Below are 24,857 nucleotides of genomic sequence, written 5' to 3' on the forward strand. Positions count from 1 at the left end.
CTTGGGAAATTGAGAAATCGTATATTTACGATGACGATTTACGAATGACTCCGAAAATTTCCACTAAATTTTAAAAAGTGAGAAAAAACTAAATCACTCTTTATTCAGAGAATGGTTGTCTGCAACTGCACTAAATAACAAGCAGCAAACCGATGTCTGTGCTAGTGAAATACTTCCATAGAGAACAGACTGACAGGCTCGAAGAAAATAATCGATATTTTGTGTATAAAATCTGCCGGTGGCTCTCTCCAGAAATAGTTTGCTAAAAGGCTCAAAAAATTGTTGTATACCTTTACCAATATTACTCTGTGCTGGAGTTACATAGTAGTGTTGCTCCATCGAAGGATCACTTGTTGATTACATGAAAACCTTTTACACACTTCTCGTCAATTAGGGTAAGGAACGAGTTAAGCAGTGTCACCTATTTTAATCTGTTGAAAATAAATGAGCCGAAAATGCACTTTTTTATTAACATTTGCACAATCTCTTGATAGGATCATCTATACAAATCACTTAACCAAACATTTGATTTACACAAACACAATTTACTGGGTTTCCGACAAGAAATATGATGAATTAAAAATTGTTGTCCAAAAACGTACCTTTTCAACGTACATCGCTACTAACGAATCCATCACATTTTTCAGCACTGATTACAACCACTCTAAAAGTCAAGCACTCAATTGTCACATACCATATTATTCTCTCTCTTTTTTCTATTATCTAAGGCTTTGTCACTAACCGAAAGTTTTATAATTTTAAGCATAAGCATAAGCATAAGCATAGGATACCGCCCGTGTGCTAACCGAAAGTTTTATAATTTTATAACAAAACTGAAAACAAATTCTGAATTGACGAAACCTGTTCACCAGTACCAGCAGCTGCAGCATAACCGATGAACTATCGTGTTGCCAAGACACTGTTTCGGTTCTGGAAATAAGAATTATAGGTTTGAAATTAACTAAAACCTCCAATGGTGAAAACGTGGTTCAATACTTTCAAGAGAAATGTATATTCATAATTAATTTTTCTTTATTAAAAACAACAGAAAAGACAGCTTTTTCAATAATTTACGAAGATTTTCTCAGTGATTTAATGAAGCAACGATGTGTTTCAATGTTATTTGCTTTGACAACACTGTTCTGAGTTGGACCATGTGTATTACTATGTTTACCTCTTTTGTTCTCCCACCATCCTTATGAACAGCGAGTGAGACGTCAAACTCGCAGTTTCCCATAAGAACACTAGAGAATAAAAGAGACGACGAATACCGTTTTCCGAACGGTGCGGTGAGTGTATGCCCCGATAAACAATTTAGACAGATGGCATTTTACGCATCTATGCCGATACGCTATGCCGATTACGCATCAGATGCCGATCGCGTACTTACTGAATAGGGGCAAAAGTTCGAGGGATTTTTTATGGGGACGTAAAAAAATTCAGATTTCAGGGGTGACATTGCGATTCTTGTTTCGAGTGATTTTGGTTCGTTTCGACCACGTTAAACAAATGGGCGAAACGAAACAAAAGCACTCGAAACGAGAATCGCAATGTCACCCCAGGATTGATTAAAAAGCACCTTGGGCGTGGTACACAAATTACGTAACGCAAAAAACCCGGATTTTTTACCCCTTCCCTCCCCTATGTAACGATAAGTAACGCTTGGCATAACCCCCCCCATTAAGTTACGTAACGTTGGCCAAACCCCTTCCCCCCTTGACATTGAAAAAAATTCACATAAATCGTATAATTTTTTATTTTAATGAATTGAACAAAATCATGTTAAAAACAACAATCAGGCACTGATCCATGTTGAGGTCAATTGGTTTTCAACCATAACATTGTGTCGCCAGCAATAAATTGGACTTCTGGAAAAACGGTAAACGATTTTTCTTCCGTACCATACATTAAACCTAGTGTCGGAAGTAGTGCGCTATAGCAAATGAGACGTGCTATACAGCGCACTACTTCCAACACTTGGTTTAATGTACGGTACGGAAGAAAAATGGTTTGCCGTTTTTTCGGAAGACTAATTTTGTCCTGGATACACAATATTTGGAAATGCAGTAGGATCGCCTTCATAAGCTACAGACTAGAATTTTAAATCTGAATCTCCATCAGTCTAAATCAATTCACTGTTTCACACCATCAACACGTCCTTTCTTCGTTTTGCAGCTGTTTTTTGGTATTCATAATTTTGTTACGTAACTATTTTTCGGACTCCCCCTCCCCCCTATGTAACAAAAAGTAACGCAAACTGGACCCCCTTCCTCCCCTCCAAGCGTTACGTAATTTGTGTGCGAAGCCTTGAGGGTGAAAATATGTTCGGTCTGATCAATATTAGTTCCACCGCTCCAACTTTTAAAGCGAAAAATCAAAAGTTTAGCTCAACAATAGTGTCTTTCAATGATAACAGCTTGAAGAACTAAAGATAGCAAGAAGATTGGTATGCTGATATCGCCCACTTAGTCAACCAATCGCTTGTAATAAGGTAAAACAATCAGTGACCCGCTTAGACTGCTTAAAACCGGTTCTTTACCCTACCTGTTAATCTCGTCCGTTTTCTTATCAAATATGTTGAAAATGACAAAAATAAGATGTGACATGAAATTTTTCAGGGCGCACGATTTTTAAATCAGCAGTTTTTTTATTGGACTTGATTCGTCGAAGATTGAAATTCGCGACATTTGCATTATTAGATATATTGAAATGAACCCAAGTAACTAATAAGCATTAACATAAGCAGTAAATCAACCGTTAATTGGCATTTCTCTCTTTTTATCTGTGCGTTGTTGTAAATGAGGCTTACGACTGCCTAGTTGTTGCAAATTGGCATCCAACCTTCTGTTCATATTCTTTTTGTCAGTAATCAGCTGCAAATACAATACTTATTTGTGAGCACTATAAGAGGGTTAGCAGAAAAGTAGCCGTATATTTCGCTAAAGTTTTTGCAGTAGATGGAAATTCCAGTCAAACAGTCATCGAAGAGAGGATCTGATTTTCAATGATTACCGATAAGCGGCAGAGTGTGGAATACGTTAGCCATTCTTTTACTGTAGCTTCTTTAGGAAAATGCAATCTACCATTAAAACTTGGATCTACGTCGATAAAATAAAAGGGTCTGTGTCTCAGGATACAGACGCAGGCTTGACGAAGGACTACGAATGTAGGTACAGTTCCTTCCCTTAATGCTGATACTATTGACGTTTTTATAGAGTTTGTCAGTAATTCCACAGCAAAAAGCGTGATGGAAAAATAGTTTCCCCGATTCAGATCAAACTAGCTATAAAATAGACCTGAACCTGAACCTGATAACCTGAATTATCTTACTTAGCCTCCAGAGTGGCCAGTTTTTGAGTGAGGGTGGTTCCATAAAATGTGATTTGTCCTGCTTTCCTAGCTTTAAAAAATCATGTTTGAGAACAGCCGCACAAAAACCATATTGTCGCTGAGCAAGTGTGCTAGATACTAGATTAGCTAATAGAAGGATGCTGTGGTGGTGTAAGGGTATCACACTTGACCGGTAATCGTGAGTTGTGCGTTCGAGTGGCCACCTGCCACAGATCCTAATATATTTTGGGTCTATAAAGCTCGAGTCATTTAATATCTGAACGTATCATTTATTTTACTGCAGCGCTCCGAGTGGTCGCATCTGGAACGTTTTGTTTGATAGTAGTTTGTTTTGAAAGGTTTTCTCTTTCAGTGCTGAAAAGTGCGTCACGATTAATTTTGTTTCAAAGAAATTATACTTGATGGAAGCCGCGAGCCGAAAATCAATTTTGGGCACCTGTTTCGAAAATCCTATGTGTTTCCTGTGTCCTATTTCCGTAAGCAGGATAACAAAGCAGGCGAACAAAGGATCGAAAGCGGCATTTGTATAAAAACTCGTATAAAAACAGAAGGTCAAGTTTGGATAACAGAATGTAGCACCTAGGCTTTGCTTTAAGATTTCTGCTAATGTCGATCGAGGTGTTCTAGAATGTATAAAGTCATCTCGATAAGCAAGGAAATTCTGGTAAAGCTAACCAGGGAGAGAATGAGAGGTAAAGTGAACCGCTGAATTTAATTAAAAATTAAATCAATTTTATTCAGAAGGGAGAAAAAAACGATTCGACTTCTTAACGTTGACATGATTGTTCATTCGACCGTATTCCGCAGTTGCAAACATATGTTTATGCAGGCTGCGGGGACAACGGAGCGCTTGGTAGCGGTCGGTTGTTGGGGTTTGTCGACGGATTCCCGTTATAAATACTGCGCTCTAGCTGTTGGTCTCGAGGGTTAAGAGGTGGGTGCGGCTCTGTGGTTAAGAGCTTTTGTCGACTACCGCGAATTCCCACGTCGTGCTGCGTTCAATTTAATTTGCAGACCTATCTTGGGACGGTGTATAAATGCCAGGGGGATGGACGAAATTTGTTCCATAGGTCGAGCTCTGATAGGATGGTAACCACGGATAGTCCGAGATTTGTCTTCCTACACTCAACATATTCTGCACATAACTAATAGTAAATTTCCATATGAAATGCCATATGATTATCATGAGCCGCATATAAACACAAACTTCCCAGAAATACACATAAAAATTATACGCGTATGAATAGTATGTGCAAATTTTTCGCTTGCACATAAATGATAACTGTTTGGCACATAAAAATCATTTACTGGGCACATTGCACAAATCTATATGTGGGACACATAGAAACTATACGAAAAGTTTTCTCAGTGTATTGGTTCATTTGTGGTTGTTTGTGTTGCAAAATTGATGGCGGGTGCGCGGTTCAGGACAACCGGTGTTAGACCGGGCTGACGAGATCTCCTCTTCTACACTATACTACATTTTACGATTCAAGTAGTACAAAATGTTCAGGGCAAAGCACATTTACAAATTCGACCTATCTATCATTTTTCCTCTTATCATCATCATCATCCTCATGATATTTAAAATATCTCCGCCTTTGGCAGAGAGATCGCGGAGTCCGCGCAGGGTCGGTTTGTCAAATTCTGATCTTTTTATGATCAAATTTCCGTCCGGAAAATAGTTCGTTTCTTGAAAAAAATCGGAAAAAAGCATAAAGGAAAAAGTGACAGAAACTGGAAACCCGGGATACAAAAAGAGGAGAAAAACAACAGAAAAAGCAGAAAACTGGCATGAAAAAAAGAAAAACGAAAAAAAAATTGTAACACACTGGGAGGAAAAACGGGAGAAAAAATTGGAAAAGAAGAAAACGGGAAAAAAAGTGAAAACGAGACAAAATAGAGGAGACTGGAAAGAAAAAAAATAACAGAAGGGAAATGGAGAAAAATGAGACAAAAGCAGGAAAAATGCAAGGTAAATGGAAAATAAAACGACAATTTGGATAGGAATGGAGAAAAATCAGAATAGAAAAGGTAAAAAACAAGATAGGAAAGGAGAAAAAAGAAAGGAGTAAACGAAAATTGGAGCAACAGCCGGAAAGTTAAGAAACAGAAAGAACAATAAAAGAGGAAAATGGAGGCAGAAAATGAAAACGGAATAGCTTCGTGAAGGAGGAAAAGCAGGACATAATAAAAGGGAGAATGGAACAGATGAAAACAAAAAAATAGAAAAGGAATTAACAAGACAGAAAACAAGAAACCAGTCTGCAAAAGAGTAAAAACTGGCGTGAAAACGAGGAAAAACGGAAGAAGAGAGACGAAAAACGGATCAGTAAAGAGAAAAACAAGAGGAAAATCAGAACTGAAAGGGTGAACAACGGGACAGGCAAGAAGAGATAGAGTAAAGAGCGGGTAGGAAAAGAAAAAAAACAGAGAGAGAGAGAGAAGGATGGAAATTGAGACAAATATGAGGGAAATCGGGAACGAAAAAGAAAAAAACGTGACAGGATTGGTGGGAAGAGGGAAAACGGGACAAGGAGGGGAAAACGGAAAAAGAAACAAGAGGAACCACCAGAGAAGCAAGGGAAAAAGAGAACGTTCAATCCTCAATAGATTCCAGAATTATTTCTTACTTACTTACTTACTTACTTACTTAAGTGGCTTGCCGTCCTAAGACAAAGCCTGTTGAACAAAGTTTCTCTATGTAACTCGGTTGAGGGCTACCGCTCTCCAATTCCTCTGACACCGAGTACTCTCCGCCAGATCTCGCTCCACCTGGAGTTATTTTTATGAATTGATTGGATCTATTTCGTAATTGAATAGCGACAGTAGCGACCTAGTAGAATTGCGATACTAGTTCTTCTTTGTATTCAAAACAATGTCCAATTCTAGCTATTTAAATCACCTTCAGCTGTGCAGAATTAGGCCCTTTCTTGAAGCGAACAGAAGTTTGAGCTTCGCGAGAGGTGATCGGTAAAAGTTTGTTGTAACGAGCCAACCAAGAAGTCTCAGCTGAAGCTGAAACATTTAACTTTTATCTCGCTGCTTGGGTGTTATTTTGGTATTAACTTCGCCTTTGCTTGCTTTACAGCAGCTGACAATTTTACTACGCACACGCAGCAGGCCGTGTTTTGTTCAAACAAAGTATCTTCCAAGGCCTGTTGTTTGTGTTCGCTGTTCGCTCGTTCCGCAGCAACTGACAGCGCTACGAAGAGCTAACCCTTGTTTTATTCACATTTCAGGTATAATTTTAGTCCGTCCTATTTTTCATGGTCTGTCATTCCATTACTACGTTAAACAAACTCGAGCGAGTTTTCTACTTTTTCAATTGCATTCTGGACAAAGGAGGCAAAGTTAATATCCCGTCCAATTTGTGCTTGTGTTGTTTGTTTTCCCAGTAAGCCGTCCATCGTTTTCTGCCAAAGAGAAATTACGTTACGCGTTACTGCAACTGTACTCGTTTATTTAGCTTTCGTAATTGGATTGAGCTACTAAAGTGTTGGAATTGGAAGGAAAGGCAAACAATTGATGAACTGGGCAACCTTTGCCAAAGGAGGTACTGTACTGTCGAACAGCCAGGAGTAGTTTAATACTTTTACGAGATTGTTTACTTTCAAGACATCAATTTGGTCCAAATTTTGTCGAAATAAGTAATTGTTGGCCTATTGGAAAAGACTTTTTTTCAGAATCGAAGTAAGCGAATTCGCAGATGTATAGGATTGTCGTACCGGGCCTGGGAAGTAAAAGCGTACTTACATGTGATTGGTTGTTGACAGTACCTGATATTCATGCTTATTTCAACAGTGAATTGACAATTTTTTTTATAATCTATATCAATCAATGCATAGATCATTTTCTGATCGATTGATGTAAATCCATTGAAAAATGGCTGAGTTTTAAGCGTAGAAAACATAACCACTTTTCGTCACATTTCGCCCCAGTGCGCCCCAATATAGAAAATAAAAACGTAGTTCTACGTTAAATCCGGCGAGCAAAGGGAAAAAGGGATCCAAAAACAGAGTAAACGTGGCAGAAAAAGTAAAAACGTAGTGGACGAAGATGAAAAACCAGAAGGAGCAGAATAAAAAGACAAAAACAAGAAACGAAAATAAGGAAGAGAGAAAACGGATAACGGGAAGGAAAACTACAGGAAAAGTGGAAAACCAGACGAAAACAGAACTGAAAATACGAAAAAATGGGACAGAGAAAAAACAGAAGGGAAGAAAAAACAGAAGGAAAAAGAAAAGTGAGAGCAAAAACGAAGAAAACGGCACAAAAAAGAAGAAAAAACGGAGCCAAAAAGGAAACGTTTCTTCAATCGCCCTCCCCTGCTTAATTTTCCGCTCTTTCCCCTTGTCCCGTTCTGTTTGGATGCAACCAATACCCCATTAAAACGTCAAGATATATTTGTCTTATTGTTTCTTGTTTAACCTTTAGAAAAACAGTTTTACAAATAGAAATGTACAACAATAGACTCGATCGGTCTGTTTTTCCTATTGAGTTGTCAGCCTGGTGAACCGAACAAATCGTCATCGACAGCTCTTACCTTAGTCTTATAGCTTCGTACCGTACCGTACCGGAGGCGAACAACCATTTTTTTGTCTAATCAACATCCTGTTATCTTGCATTTTTCATGAACAGAAAAAACCCCAATCATGCTTCTCAAACACGGGACGTAAGCCTGATATTTCGACACACAACCAATCGGTACACGACGAATTCCGCGTCCGGGCAACCCCCTGATGATGATGGGGTGCGTGTAAATGGTGCATGTTGATGGCCTTTCAGTAGAAGAGATCATGTTTGAACCACGGCGTGATTTATTCGTAGGAAATCGGAGTTCCTTAGAAGGCAATCCTAACGACGAGCGGCATTGCTTTTAATTGAACCTGCCACCAGCCACAGCCAGCACTTTGAGGCCTTAGGAGGCAGATCCGTGCGTTGTCATGCCACTTGAGGTGTGGCTCCCAATAACTGGATTCACACATGCGTCCGTCGCTGAAGATCATTTGCGGCACTCATAGGAAAGAAACACCGAAGTTGATGGATGCTAAAGTTGATTTACGGCGCAAGCCATCGTCGTGGCCTTTTCTGCTAACGAGGCAAGACGCCTGCTTTGAAGTTACGCACATTTATTGCCAAGAGCTAATATTTCCTAGAAATACTTTAACTTACCTGTTAAATGACGTAATTTAGATCATCAGGAGAAGATACGAGGTTGGTACGTCGCAAAAAGAAAGTAAACGAACGTCACCTCGCACATGATGACGGAGCTAGCAACAGCTGTGCTAACCAAACAACAGAAGGCGCCCTCTAATGTCAGGGAAGAGGGCAAAATGATGCGTTTCATATTTGCCGCTAGTAGCAAACGGCGGACCAACAAAGCAACAGCGTTCTATGCCTTCGAATAGCCGACTTGAAAAAACACGTCTCCCCTAAATTGATTGGTGAAAGACTGGCCGAAGAAAACGGAGCTATTTCAATTTCAAATTACCAGCCACTGGCCGATGAAGACAAGGACACATGATACCTAAATAGTTTCCATTCTCTAATCAATTCCCTTGAAGGTTCAGCTTAGCTGCGTGTAAATAGCGTAACCGTCCGAACAATCAGCACACGAATCAACCACGGTTCCGAATACTGTGGCGAAGTAATTATTCCGCCATAGTCTGCCAGGTCTTATGTGTCGGCATCACCATAATCGTAGTTTTTTTTTCTTCGATTTTTTGCACTATTCAATGCGTCTTATTTAGGCCTTTAAATGAATCGAACAACAAGCAGGACACGTTGATGAAGAGAAACGAATCGATTTTAGAATTCAAAGTGATCCATGAAATTCCACTAGCATGTTCTTGGTAGAAACGTAACAACACATTAACGAATTGAAACCGTATCCTTACTAATAAAACAGAGATATGAGCGATTAATAGGCCAGTTGATTATAATACAATCCATAATGGGCAACCGAATACTTCAGCGGAGGGACTAAATTTGCATCTCATTCTCGGTGCCAACGAGCAAAAAACCAGACGTATAAAAATAGCTAACCAGCTGATGTGGGGTCCAGTCGCAGCCGGAGGCTATCCTGTGACGACCCTGTCCACGCGTAAATTGATACAAATTGGCCAAAATAACGTTTGTCGGCTGAAGGACGTCCTCCGTAATGCGCCGTTTCTCCGTTGACTCCGGCTCACCCGCCTGACTGTGATACGTATTTATTAGCCTAAGAGGCAAACTTTGCTCGCTGTGTGGCCCCCCGAAAAGGAAGTATCAAATTTTGAAGCCCTGCACTCGCTCCCCGATCGGTGTGAAAACCCAGAATGTTAATCATGTTGGTGCAAATTTATCAATGAACGCTCCTTCGAGGGTGCGGGTGGTCGTTACGAGTAGCTTGAGAGCGAGCAGCTGTTCTCTGCTTATCATACTATGACCTCTGCTCTAGTACAGAGCACAAGACGGGCGCGAACAATCACGCCTTTTGTCGTTAGCCCAGGGCGGTCTGCCGGCGGTGCCGGCTGGAGTGATTATGCTGGAGGGACACGGTTTCCTTGTCGTCGTGCAATTTCGGCGATGCCGGAAATCACAAATTAAACTGCGCGCGCGACGACACACATTAACACTAGTGCGAACAACAACAACAACAACAACAACGACAGCAGCAACAATGGGAAGAAGTAGGATGCGACGTCCAGCGAATTTCATGAGTTGTGAATGAACTTGAATATTTGCGCCGGTGACAGGCGCGTTATGAATGAATATTGATTGATCAATGTTCGCTCGTTGGGAAGAGGAAAAGATTGGCCGGCGGGTGTGCGTCGTAAAGGTTCGGGACAAAGTTGCTCTCTCATAGCTTAGGCATGTGTAAAGTTATTTTTCTTTTCGCAGCACATTGCGATGGTGATTTAATGGTAGTTTGAACGTTCCTGGGACTTTGTTTGAATATTGAACTATCAAAAATAAAAATGCTAATTTCAGACCCGGCATGCTCTGCAGCCGAATCCGCTTGGTCCTTTGTCAGGTGAAAAAATCAGTTACTAAAACCCGAAGAAAAAAAAACCTGCAATGACGATGCAGCGACAAAGGTAATTTCGCTTTGGCACTTTGTGCCCAAGTGTGACCTCGAAGCCCAGTCGCGCACCGGAAAGAAACAATAGCGCGAGCGCGAGCACGAGACATGCGCCAGACAGTGTGTGGCCTAGAGACACCGGTTGCTAGCTAGCCTGCCGCACGTTTACGCACCAGCGTGGATTGCCCCAGCACAGACATAAGTAGTGTGGATCGGCTGGTGGGCCACAATCGAGTTCAGGGCCGTCTGGGTAAATTCGGCACCGGTTGAGTGGTGCGATCATGCGTGCAAACGACGACGTAGCAGACTATCGGAGTAGGTACCTACCTAAATGTGTGACTTGAGACAAAGCCGCAAGCAAAGCAAGCGGATGACGGGGTAGACTTGGGACTAGACCCTCGTGGAGAATTCGGCACTGAACGCATTTTAACGAGTAGTTTTATTTCGTTCGCTGCTTTAATTATACTACTCATAATCGTAAGTCGAAGTGTTTTCGTTTATTTTTTTTTATCTAATTTGAAATCTCTACTTATGGTTCAGCCCCGTAACCGCTATGCTGGCAATATTGCTGCGACGACCAGCGGCGATCGGTGGTGAATGGTGTAAAATCTATGCCTGGAAGGAAGCGTGGTGTTACCTAAAATTTGGGATTTACAAATTGCGTATAGTGTTCGCAGTCAAAATTTAAATACCAACGCTAAAAATAAACGACCAGATTGACTTGGCCATAGGTTTCACTACAGTTCAATAGACATGGCTGATGATGAACCAAAATTAAATCATTTATTGAGTAACAATTTTAATTTAGAAGAAAAAATATTGTCGTAATGGCATAATTACCCGAGAACTTCTAGATTGTTATCGATAGTCATTGTTTAATTAATGTTTTTAAACAAGCCATTTAGCCTGCCAACGTTTCGATCACAATTCGGGTGATCTCTAAGGTTTCAAGTGACATATTTTGTTCTCGTTTACATTTACAATATCGTACCTGGAGGCTAACTGGGCGGGAGACGCATGCTAATTTGTTTCATAACAATATAGTATAGCATAGCATAGCATAGTATAGCATAGACAACCGTACACATCATGGGTGGCTGATATGATGTACCCGTAAGTACACCATACACCTGGCCATGTCCTTACGATTGTAGAAATGGGTACGTTAGTTGACCACCTACTTTAAGAGGATGCGCAAAAACTCACGTAATCTTCATAGGTGTTCTTGTACCCAGTATATACGATATGAATAAAATATTAAAAATAAAATTAAATGAAGCATATATGGGAAAAATAGAACAATCTCACCATCAATTCTTCGAATGAAAAAAAATTGCGTCAGTTTCCATCATCTAATATCCAATAAGTAATTTAATTTTTCCTTACGATATCCATGTGCATTATTTAAGCTTGTTACGGTTAGAGTCTTAATTGTACAATAGGAGGTGCTCGAGCTAAAACGAAACAAACAATTAAAATAACATATTATACTTACCTGCTACCAAGGCCGTGTGGCTCAGCCGTCTGCATCTGGGAACCACGCGGCATCACACCTCCCAGCTTAGCTACTCAATAGAGTATTACCGGGTATGGCCACGTGGAGGCGCTAGGTAGGAGCTTTGGCTGGAAAAAGCTATGTTGGTCGCTTTCTCGTTTGCCTTCCTCATTTCATACCCTTGTTTCATAACAGTATAGTATATTACAATTATCAAATTTTTGAAAAAGAAAAACTAAAATAAAGTTGGGCGCAAGTGAAACGCTATTAAGCAAAAATGAGATACAATTAAAAGGCTATTGAAAAAAACCTCAATCAAAATCGGACAGGACATAAAATTAAATCAAGATCAATATCCAATATCAATTTTGCCAAACGAAATGCGGAATCGTAAGTAAAGCTTGATAAAGTGCGCCCAAGTTTATTTCAATTGTATATAATGATTATAACAGACATTAGACATACATATGATTTTGCGCACAGAATTGTATAGCATTACGGAGTGAGTCGTGCTTAATCGGATATTGTCGTATATCAATACTTATATAGTCGGAACGCTTATAATTATTCCTAATCACGTATATCGCCTCCAAAATAGTACGTATATGCCAGTTTTGCGCATCAAATACGATCTATTAATATGCATATTTGTACGCAATGCTTATGTTTATCTTTTATATACACACGAAAATGCTAGCCGAGATTTTACTTCATTTGGTGGCATTTTTTTCCTTTGGTGTCATAGGGTATATTTCTAATTCCCGTCGAAGTCAGTAAAGCCATTCTAATTTTCATCATTTGTTGGATGTATTTAATGAATACTCCAAAAGTTCTTGTGCTGATTTGACTAAAACACACTTACCTTCCGATCCGTAAGCTTTGAAATCAATGAAAAGCGATTATTAAAGCATATTGTTGAAATTACGCAATTGACTTTATTTTTTAAATTCGTCGTACCGTTTTAAAATCCGTCCATCCAAATTTTTCATCGTCCGAACTAAAAATTACAACAATGTTTACGAAGCTAACGCGCATGCATTTGTGTAGGACGGCATAGCATAACAAATGTTATTCTGCAAAATTTCTGCAGGTCAGGCAAGTTTTCCTGGCTGTAGAATAACGACAATTGCTTGCGTGAGTTATTTTCATTTATGAATGACGGAAATTAAAACGATTAGTCGGCATTTTCTTCTTCGTCGCACGAAAAAACGTAGGAAATTTGGCTGGTAGGACTTCTTTAATGGTAAAAAGCATTTAAATAGATCTCAGCTCACTTTGATTCATCACGTATGATAGCAAATATATTATATTAACAATATAGTTCACTTCGCAAAATCTCATATTTATCCGAAAAGACGCAAAAGTAACACCCTCTTGCCGACAAAAAGGCGACTAAAGGCTTTTTGTAATAAAAATTTTTAAGCGTGTAACCAATGATAAGTAAAAGGTGCGGTAGATTTAATGTGCTATCTCTATCACTATGACGTCATCCTTATAGATTGTAACTTTAGGTAAAAAAATTAATTGTGGATAATAGAAACAGCAGGAAAAATCAATAAAACCTTTAATTACAATTGCAAAACTGATATAGGAACATAGCAAAGTTGATAATCGAAATATTTCAGAAATAGTTTTTTTTTGATGGAATAAATTCGTAAAACGAAACACTCAAGGGACCTTCTTTTGAACTGGAACGTACAGAAACTGCACAGTATATGCGACTCATTTCACCAATTTAACTCTCGATCAATAGTAAAGCTAACCGGATTAGCTTGTTGTAAGAAAAATTGACAGAAGTTTTGGTTTCAGCGATCCAATCGAATGGTTAAACCGTAGTAATGTTTTTATTTCAAACCGTTTAAGTAAAGTTTCACCTAATTAACAAATACGAAGGTAAGCTGCTGCAACTAGTATAAGTTTAGTCTTCAAAACAAGTAACGACAGAAAACCGTCAAAGAGTTCTCACAGATTTTTGACAATAATTCTTCATTTACTCACACATCTAGATAGATTTAACAAAGGGGCGAATGTCGTAGGTATAAACAAAACCGGTGAGAGTTATTTTTTGCTGGACCAGCATAGGAAAATCAACTCTCACCCGGTTTGTTTACGCTTGCGACATTTGCTCTTTTGTTGATCATGGATGCGTATTCGTAGTCGCGTATTGAAGATAGAATCAACAAAACGGCAAATGTCGCAAGCGCGAACAAACCGAGCGAGCTGATTTTCTTATGCTGGTCCTGCAAAAAATAACTCCCCCGTTTTGTTCAATTTGCGACATTCGCCCTTTTGTTGATTCTATCTAGAATTGGGTAAACTCTATAAAGAAAGTTGAGTTGTTTCCGATAGACGTATCGAATTTACGGTGTACATTGGTAACCTTTTATGCCGCAATGGCGCTAGTAGTCGTGTCATCAGGATTAAGGAAGAGTGAACTATGTTGTTAATATAATATATTTGGTTTAATTCTAATGGCATCCATTATTATTTTTCAGTTTTTTCATTCGTTATTTCTTTATTTTGAATTTTGAAGTTTTATTTAGAAATTTCGATTTGCTTGTGCATGTTTGCGCTTAAGTTTCATCTTTAAATCAAATCGCTTGTCGTTGATTTGCATATAGATTAGTCATATTATGTATTAGATGACATTTTTTTTTCTCTTTTTGCTATTCCTGCATTCCATTTCTTGTTTTCGCTTGTAAAATAATGTCTATCGTATATTTTAATATTTCTATAGTTTTCAGGTTTCAACATTTCAAAGTTTTATTCTAATGTATTGTCATCTACAGGTTTGGAATTGATGACAATTTAGGTGTGCCACCTAGTTTAATGATCTTCAGAAAGACCTAGGGCAGAAAAATGAAAATTATACGTACGAATCTCAATTGTAATATTTCTACTTTCGAAAACTCAAAGCAGCAAAGCGAATTTCTGTAATTTTTCATTCAACAATATCTCAAGTTTATCTGAAATTCTAACTCAAGCACCTCCGGTGTATTGATTACTGCATCTCTGTTTTGCTCCGTACCGGCTGGCTGGTTCCGTCTTGTTAGCTCTACGTATCTTTTCGCACCGAAGTTGAGTGACAGGGAAAATAGGCAAATATTAGCGAACTCAGCTCCGAGGAGGTAACCACCAATCGTCTCAAGGGTCGATGCATGCGTATGTGTGTTTGTGTCTGTGATGTGATGCGTACGAGTGTACCAACAGCTGCGTTTTCCTGTGTGCACTTTGTGGTGACCAATGCCGGCGGCCGCGGTACTGCTGATAACTGCCTAGAGGTCTTCCCTCTTTGCGGCACAGACTCAATGTAACCACAATGTTGCGTGTTGTACGTCAATATTTACTCATCGTCGTCACGGTTCCGATCAGATATTTTTTCTCAGGATTCCGAACGCCGCCAGAGGGAGGCAGGACGTGTTCAGTTCATTGAATATTAATAGGCTCATTGTTGCTATAGCATGATTGTAACTTCAAAAGAAATTTGGAACTAACAACTATATTTTGTTTCATTTTCAGGTATGTGAGGAACAGAAATGCCAGGAAGAGGTAGCCCTACTCTGTTTCAACTACATGGATCGCTTCCTCAGTCTGGTTCGGATCAAGAAGACACAATTGCAAATCCTAGCCACTGCCTGCCTGCTATTGGCTTCCAAATTGCGGGAGCCAAACTACAAGGCGCTACCAGTGGAGCTGCTAGTATTTTACACCGACAACAGTATCAGCAAGCACGACTTGATCGTAAGTATTCCACCTCTTTCCATAGAATTCGAATTCTAATTAAACTCACCAAATGACCCGGGTGTGACCTTGCTCGTAAGAAATTTGGCCATCCAGCCTCCAATTGCTCGGATGAACCGGTCAATAAAAGGAGGCGCTGTTTTTTCGCAGTCCGTTTTCGTGTGCATTTTGAATATTCATAAGCCATCAAATGGCGTTCGAGAGAGAGAGTCACTCGAAATGAGGGGTCATATATCAGTCTTATGGCATCCACCGAAGTCCGGTACAAGGGCTGATGATCCTTTTAAAATGCAGATCGGTGCCGATATTTTAAACTCATTTGGACCGTGCAAACAACTGATCGTGCCGCTGCTGTCCCTGTTGGATTCGAGCATCCTTTGCCGGGATTCGAAGTCGAAAGGACAGGGGCAAGTTCGGCTCCGTTAGCGCTGTGTACATACGGTTTGCTCTTCTCGATACTGGAATGCAACCTGGATAACAGTTGATTTTTCGGGAGTATAAATTATTTACCGTGTAGCTTTCGGCGCGTCTCCGCCGCGGCTTCCACCGTCCGCGTGAGGAATGCTCTCTGTTGGTGGGTGAGACGGCAGATGGACGTGGACGGCCAAGCAGAGGAGCAAAACATGTGATCGCTGCGAGTTTGGTTTCGTTCCTGTCAGTCCAAGCTGGCGATTGGATTTTCGCGACTACGCTTCGTCCTTCTCGTCTCGGGTTTCGGATGGAATTTGGCCGGCCGGACGGCGATCATGTTTTCGGCTGTCGATATTCTCGTTCTTGCGGCATGCAGCAAACTTCTTCTGAGGTCTGGTCTGGTCTGATTGCACGGCAATCGGAGGACGAGACGACGGTAGTAACGATGGGTGAGACAAAGGAAAGAGCAGATGAGAGCCAAGTTTGACTTATCAGATGCTTTTGTTGGCAAAACATTGGATGCAGTTCGGGTTTTCGGGAACATCATGCTCGGGTACAAGCTCTCTCGCTCGAGGACGGTGAATGGAAGAGAATGTGCCAATTAGAAATAATTTATTACGATGCAGGCATTCGATGTCCAGTCAGCCGCGGCGCGAACTTTTGACGGAAGGTCGTCAGTCGGGAAACGGTGGCTTGGGATTTTCTTTTCTCATAGTCAAACCAAAACAGTCAATCTTATTATCTACGTCTTTGTTGGAACCAGCTAATCTTTATCTTTAATGGGGCACCATCGTAGGTAATGACATTTGAAAAATGTTTAGTTGTCAACAAAAAGTGTAAATAACTTTTTTGATAGCGAAGTAAAATGTTTGATGATTCCAGACAAAATATTCCTCATGAAGAGCTCTGAATATTACCCAAAAATAGTTTTCATGAGAAACAAAATTTGGAAAAATTATTGAAAAACACCCTACATTTCATTTGAAAGCACGAAGGAAAGTGGATTACTATCTTCAGTAAAGTTTTTCGTACCCTTCCGGACTCAACCTTTCGCAATTCTGCTTAATGAAATATTCTGGCTTTAACTTTTCGGTCTTTTATGGTGCTTTCTTTCAGAACACTGCCTTTCGGTAGTGACTCATGAATTTCAACAACGCTGAGTGAGCGATGTACCCCAGGGAAGCAGCGTATGGTTTCTCACTAATGATTTAACAATTTCGTTTGAAAACAGAGTAATTCTCGTTGAAACGGAGCCATTCCCAGTAAACAATTTGGTTTGTACATCTCGATTGTAACTGAGAAATACGACATCATATCTGAACGAAAAAGTTATATTTCACGCCAGATAAAAACATATAAGTACCAAAGTGGAGGCAATATACATGCGAAAATTTTGACAATTATTTGTAATTCTATCTTGCATTTCATACAGCGGTTTTTATAACAAGCAACTTAATACTCCTGCATATTATTATTAAGATATAACTTAATTTTGCAATCATATATACTACTTTATAATTTTCAGTTATGAGTTGTATATGAGGATACGCACGACTGCAAAACAATTTATTGTTCACTTTGTTTTGACATACTCTAATCATTATACAATTCCAATGTAAAATTAACATGCATACGATTTAATGAGAACTTTCTATTACGATCTTGTGTTATCTGGGTTTCTGACATGAGGTCATCAAATAGTGGAACTTTTGTACTTGATTAGTTAAAAATAGTTGAAAAATGAGAATTACATTTTTAGTGCCTGGAAACGGTGGACCGCTCGTTCGACGAAGGGTTCGTCAGTTTCAAAATAAGTTGATTTTTTAGAAAATTCTTGAGATCTATATCGTCAACTGCAAAAATGCTCCTTTTTACTGCCTTTTTGGTTTGTTTCTTCGCACATTTTGACAGTTCCTATTAGGATTTCCGAAGTGCCGAATAGAACTTCTTTACGACTGCCAATAAAGTTATTTTTTTCTGTTAGATTATAGTCGCTTTAACCAGCTTGGGTCATTCGTGATTTCTGCGGGGTTGGGATTTGAACCCGGGTAAATGATAGAAAAGACTACAATACGAAAGAAAGACAGCAAAGGGACGGCGAAAAGAAGGTGTAAAGACGACGAAAATGCAATGAAAATGTGAATGAAAACTGATGAAAGATGTTGAAAATATGAAAAAACGTGGACAAATAAACGCTGAAAACTGACAGAAATGTGACGAAAATAACATGAAAATATGATGAAAAGACACATCAAAACAGAAACAAAAAATAAAAATAAAATAATGAAAAACGACAGACGTTTAAAAAGCGTCGCAAAGTCGACAAAACTTGCATAAAAGACAACGAAAAGAAGAAGCATATACGACAGAAAACTATGAAAGAAAGATAAAAAGGCAGTAGAAACAACATTTTTATTTTTTTTTGAAATAAACAGAACGATGTAAAATAACTAAGAGAGCACAAAACAAACGGCAAAGGACGATGAAAAGATGACAAAAATTGAAAACGAAAATGAAACGTATTTTGCCGACGAAAAACCGCCAAAATAGTAACGAAAACGGCGATAAAATGGTCGTCGAAAAAAAAACTTTAAAAAATGCTAAAATACTACAAGGTATACAGCCCTAAGGGTTGTACGAAAGGGTGACGTAGGAGTATATCAGATCAATAGATCAAAGACTAATGTGAACTGCATTTCAGGCATATGTATGTTTATAAGAAACTGTGAGTGCCATTAAGAGAAAAAGTGAAATATTCAGATTCAATTCTTCATTGAATGCAATGGTGGCTTTGAAAATACGTGGACGGGGGTTCATAAGTACAACGCCTACAACCATTGAGATATAGACATTGCTTACACACTTCTAAGCAACGGCAAGGCATGAAGTCTTTCAAGGTGAGGACTGTGCCAAACCGTAATGATAAGCAAAATACGACGGCCAAAACACGCGTTCGTCTTATCGCGAAGATTTCCATGCGTTATAATGGACGCTGAAACGTATGTCCTAGAAGACATTAAACAGCTTCCGGGTATGTCTTTTTACCCTGCCATTACGGGAACGGTTAACAAGGAAATATACCGTGAAAAATGCCTGCAGAAACGATTGTTACCGTTCCTGCACAGTCATGATGTACCTTCGCTGTTTTGGCCTGATTTGACATCCTGTCACTACGCCAAAGATATTTTGGAATGGTATGATGCTAATGGAGTCCATATTGTACCGAAGGAGGCGAATCCACCTAACTGTCCAGAGTTATGCCCCATCGAGCGGTATTGGGCTTTGGTGAAGAGAGCTGTCCCAGCACAAACATCAAGCAATAACTATAGATAAATTTCGAAAATCTTGTACAAACGCAGCTAAATTGGTTGCTAACAAGTCTGCACTGAGCCTCATGGCAAAGGTACACTCCAAAGTTCGCCAATTTTTCATGCAGACCAAATAAGTAATGTTAATTTGTTTGATAATTATTAACGATACACACTTAAATGATATAAAATTGTTTCATGGATTAAACTTCTAGCAAATTTTTTTATTGCAAAATTGAGGTGTCCAGATTTTGTCGCCTTAATATATCTTGAAAATTACCATAAATTTAGATCGGCCATAGTATTTTCTACTCCAATGTTTACATACCAGTGTATTATTATAGTAGAACTAAACGAAATTATTTTCTTCAAAGAAAACGTAGGAGTGTGTTTTAAATTTAACTTTCGGATCGGTTGTTTCTACATTGGTTTTTCTTTCTGTGTAGAAGCATTTTATTGACAAAAATTATATCTTCAATCTACGTCGTATTCTGTCACTTTGAACGTAATTTTCTCATTCATAAACTTAGATTAAATTCTTGCACATAAAGTAGCAATGAGATTAGCTCAAGCATCTCCCTTTCTTGACTAAGGTGTGAGAGCCCCCCACCCCTTCCAGGGGTCCCGAGCCACTATAGAAAAAAATTCTACCTCCCACAAGCAAATTTGATTCCACCTGCTTGGTTAGTTTACGAGTTATGCTGAAATTTGAGTTTCATTTGTATGGGAGCCCCCCTTGCCAGAGGGGGAGGGATATCGAACTACCATAGAAAAAATTCTACCTTCCATAAACACCCATATGCCAAATTAGGTTCAATTTGCTTGATTAGTTCTCGAGTTATGCAGAAATTTGTATTTCATTTGTATGGGAGCTCCCCCTCCTAGAATGGGAGGGGTTTGGAGCCATTAAAGAAACATTTTTTGTCTTCCGAAAACCCCAACTTGGCACATTTGGTTCCATTTGCTTGATTAGTTCTCGAGTTAGGCAGAAATTTGTATTTCATTTGTATGGGAGGCCCCCCTTCCAGAGGGGGAGAGGTCTGGAACCATTATAGAAACATTTTTTGCCTTGAAAAACCCGCACATGCCAAATTTAGATTCATTTGCTTGATTAGTTCTCGAATGATGCCGAAATTTGTGTTTAATTTGTATAGGAGCCCCCTCCCCTCCCAAAAGAGGAGAGAAATCTTGAACCACCAAATGGACATTTCTTGCTTTCAAAAACCCCCATATACTAAATTTGGTTCCATTTGCTTGATTAGTTCTCGAGTTTTGCAGAAATTTGTGTCATTTGTATGGGAGCCCCACCTTTCAGAAGGGAGAGGGCTCTGAAACCACAACAGAAAAAAGTCTGCCTCCATAAACATCCACCTGCGAAATTTGGTTCTATTTGCTTCATTAGTTCTCGAGTTATGCAAAAATTTGGGTTTCATTTGTATGGGAGCCTTCCCTTCTAGAGGGGGGCACTTAAACTTACTAATTCACTTTTCATTGAGTACACGTTTATCGGTAACTGCACTGACAATGATCAAACTGAACACTTTGCTAGTTGAGCACGTGGTTTTCTTCGCAATATAGCAAGGCATCACGGATCTGTGATGGCATGGCATTTGGCAACTTTTTGGTGACATGAACTTAAAAATCAATAGTTTTCTCTATTGGAGTCAATGCGAAGAAGAATCGATTGGTACAATAATTTGAAAATCGGTCAGGAAATCACTAAGCTATAGGCGATCAAATGCTAGCCACAATTTGTGACACTTGCATGTTTTAATTTTTTAGATTAATCTTCTCATCAGACGTAGGACTACGTCACAATAGTGGCAGGCCTAATGTCTTTCAATCATTTAACATTTATGCATGTTTCAATATAATTAACTGAGTTGTACAGTACACGAAGATGTCTGTGTACAAAATTAATGATATTTTGTTTATTTTCTAACATTTCTCGCTAGGCTTTGAAAAATTTTTGTTTGTCGAATTGCTGTGCTCTCAGCCGTTTGATGAAAAGGTCCTATTTTACGGTCTTGTTTCACGAGTAGTGTCCGGAATCGGGGGGGTGTGTGTTTGTGTGTTTTATAGTTTCCTGCGCCGTGAATGCCGGCGTTGGATTCCGCACATTTAGGCTGGTTTATTACCTGTTTCTCGCCCCGCGAATCCTGTTTATTGCTTGATTCGTTCGTGAATTCATCGTACAGATGGGTCGACCGCGGCGGTTGGATCATCGTGAGCTCAAATCGGTGATCAATCATGCGATTTTTATTACAATCCAAAGCTCAATCTGGTGAGCAAGGCCCGAATCTCGCTTCGCTTGGGGTGGTCGTCTACCTGGTATTCACAAACATTATATTTTTCAACTCTTCCAGATCTAATCTGGTGTGGGACCAATTTTGGCCCGACCGATCTTCATTGCCAAGGACGTGGCAAAAAGCGACGATTGCGCGGAGCAGGATTACCGTCTCGTAGGAGAGCAAATAAATTAAATATAAAATAATTTTATTGCTGCAATTTATCAACGCACAAACAACAGCAACAACACATTCGGGCGGTGTGAAACGGCTATCTTCGCAGGCAGCTAGCGGAAAGACAGATGCACGAACAAACAGCCCGAGCGCGAGAAACCGACGAAGTCATGCAAGATTAGGCTCCGGCGATAAGATTGCATTTTTCCGTGTGAGGCTCGCAGGAAACCGTTAAAATGTTGAACGATGAAATTCTCTGGAAATTGTTACAGGATTCTTTGATTGAAGCTCCCACGGGTCAAGAGAACGGACCGGTCGGGTATGATCGATTTTTGATCGGCAATAATTTTTGAATCAGTACCTGTGCAACAAAAGGAAAGTTAGTAATGGCAACAAGCGAAGAATGCAGTCATTGCTGCAGCTTGTTTTTCTCGTCCTTCCAGGAAACCTACTCTATGGAAGGAGATAAAAATAAGCGGTCTATTTGTTTGGGTATTTGGAAGTGCTAAAAATAACATTGGCAAGAATGGCGCCATCGTTTTGATTAATCTTTCTGAATGAATAAAGGACTTCTGTGGAAGTGTGATCGTTTGATTGAAATCCTTGGCTTTTTTCATAGTAATCGATTTGCTACGTCTCGACAAGTTGCCCCTCTTGCTCCGGTTCCGCCATCATCCTGGCGGTCGAAGCAAGGAGACGGAGAGAAAGAGAAAGATAACCCCACACTTAATTATGCAACATCGTGACCCTACTCTCCGGTGCAGACACGGGCCCCATTGGAATGCCGGCCCGCACAACAATAATGTCTCACAAGCGTCTGCCGCTGCCGAGGACAGCCAATTTCTGTGTCCAACCGCAACCCGCATCGAGCAGCAAGAGGAAAAAAAACATCGTCTCCCAAATCTCGAATTTCTTTGCCAAAAAATTCCAAGAACCGAAAATTTCCGTTCTCGTCCGTAGTTCGCGAGGTATCGCAAATCTTCCACACATATACACTCTCTTTTTCGTTTTCGCACACTCTCTCCTTTCATTTCGCTTGCTTCACGAACCTGCCGAACGGTGGAGATGAAAGCGAGCAGGATGCTTGTCCCGACTTCATCATCCCTGGCGGCGGGGGGACTGGGAGCTGGAACAAAAACATTCAAATGTAGTCGATCGGTAACAACAGCAAAGGCCGCATTGCCGGTGCCGCGCAGGTTTGAGCAACAGCGAGCGGCAGGACGTAGGGGAAGAAATCTTAAACTTTTTGGCGTTGCAAGCAAAATGGCTCGTGTAGAACCGAGTACGAGCCAACCGCGCCAGCAGCTACAGAAAGGAAGTGCCGAAAATCCATATATTATTTTCGGTTATTTGAGAAGGTCCTAAATTCGGGCTGTAAGTCATGAATGTTGTTATCGGTGTCGGAGGGCGAGCGAATAAGGAATTCTCCGCCGCAACTTGTACTTATCGGGTTAATCTTCGATAGGGTTGTCGGAGCAGGATTCGGGAAGCTTCGAGGATATGGATAATGGTACTTGGCTGAAGCTGGCAGCCCCAGCTCGAAACGCAAGCTGAACGTATTTGCATGTTCAAGCCAGATAAATTTCGGGTGGCGCAAAACCGGCTCCCTGGGATAACGCTTGTCATGAAGGCAGTTGTTGTTGTTGTTGTTGTTGTTGAGGATCCTCATTCCCACGAATTTCATCTCTCTCATTGTCCGGAATGTTTTAATCCCTGTCGTATCTACCGAGACGTCCCCTCGCTACTTCGACTTCGTCTGAATTTTTGCACTCTTTCGTCGTGCTGTTTCTTTCGTTTTGCGTTTGTAATTAAATTCCGATTTCCATGGGGGCAACCGTCTTGGTCATGGAGCAATTCGCTGTCGGCAATGATCGACCTTGAGTGCCGCACCAATGAATGGGATGATTGCTGGACCGCCACAGAACTGTCATTTTCGCGAGGCTAATTGAAGGTCTTCTACTGAGCCAGCCGGCAGTTTGCGGTTGCTGCGTGAGGTCCCTCCTGGGAGCTCGTTGGTATTGGCAGCAAAGCCAACGACCGACCGATCCTCCTTTAGTGCGAGACAGGGCTTCAGGTCATCGGGTTAATTTCGTCATTTAGCAGCAGCAGCAGCCGGTTCTATGACGGTTTTACAAAGTCATACACTGTTGCAAAGCGTCGGCGGCGGCGACGGATGACCAGGCGCCAATCAGCTGTTTTGCTGTTTATGCTGATAGTGGAGCTTATCGTGCACGGAATGTTATGCCACACCGGATGCCTGCTTCGCGCACACAGGCTTGCTCCCCGTTCGGCCTCGACGAATGCACACTGATTTTTGCTGCATATTGCATTCTAATCCAGCTGACTGACAGCTGATCTCGCGAGAGCAGGAATGCACCGCGTGACGATTTTGCTTCGCTAGGTGACGCATGCGAGGATGATTTAGATGAGATATTCAAAACATTTGAATCATCCCCGTGTGTTTATTGTCTTTTATTAGAATTTGTTTGCGGTTACTCTATTTTATAAAAGGCATTATTTCTTTAATACCTTTTCGATAACAATGAATGAAATCAAATGTGGATCATTCAATAATTTTGAACTGCCGGCAACGGCAAACGAAATTACAATAAACGTAAACATTGCTCCGGAGTTTTAATTAATTTCCTTCAACCAGGTTTTGGTTGATTTTAAAACACAGGCCGTTTAAAAAACTAAACTTTGTGATTTAAAATATTAGTGAAGAGCAAGAAAAATGACTGACAGGTTGGTCGAGCAATCATTCAGTACTGCAATTCAAGAATGATTGTTTTGAAAGGTAGAAAACTGAGACAGATAAACACTGTCAGCAGCTCAGCAGTCATGTCCATGGGCTGAAAGATAAAAGAATACCACCAGGGGTAAAACTGTATGCGCTAAATGCGTTATATATTCGCCTTCGTGCTGGGCTGTCAATTTTATCGAGCACTGTCAAAATGAAAGGATACTGCTTTCAGAGGCCACAAAAGTAAAAGTAAAGAAAAATCATTGGTGTGCGTGGGATA

The 24,857-nt window shown here is 40.2% G+C and overlaps 1 protein-coding gene across 1 annotated transcript in view; it reads left to right on the forward strand.

Annotated features, from left to right (window-relative positions):
- Window positions 1-24,857, forward strand: part of LOC128733066 (G1/S-specific cyclin-D2) — a 142,513-nt gene that overhangs the window by 35,842 nt on the left and 81,814 nt on the right. The window contains exon 2 of the mRNA XM_053826650.1: window positions 15,432-15,653. Within this exon, the coding sequence (XP_053682625.1) occupies window positions 15,432-15,653 (222 nt within the window). The remainder of the gene's footprint in view (window positions 1-15,431; window positions 15,654-24,857) is intronic.

The sequence above is a fragment of the Sabethes cyaneus genome, chromosome 1 (assembly GCF_943734655.1).
Source record: "Sabethes cyaneus chromosome 1, idSabCyanKW18_F2, whole genome shotgun sequence".
Classification (NCBI taxonomy): Eukaryota; Metazoa; Arthropoda; class Insecta; order Diptera; family Culicidae; genus Sabethes; species Sabethes cyaneus.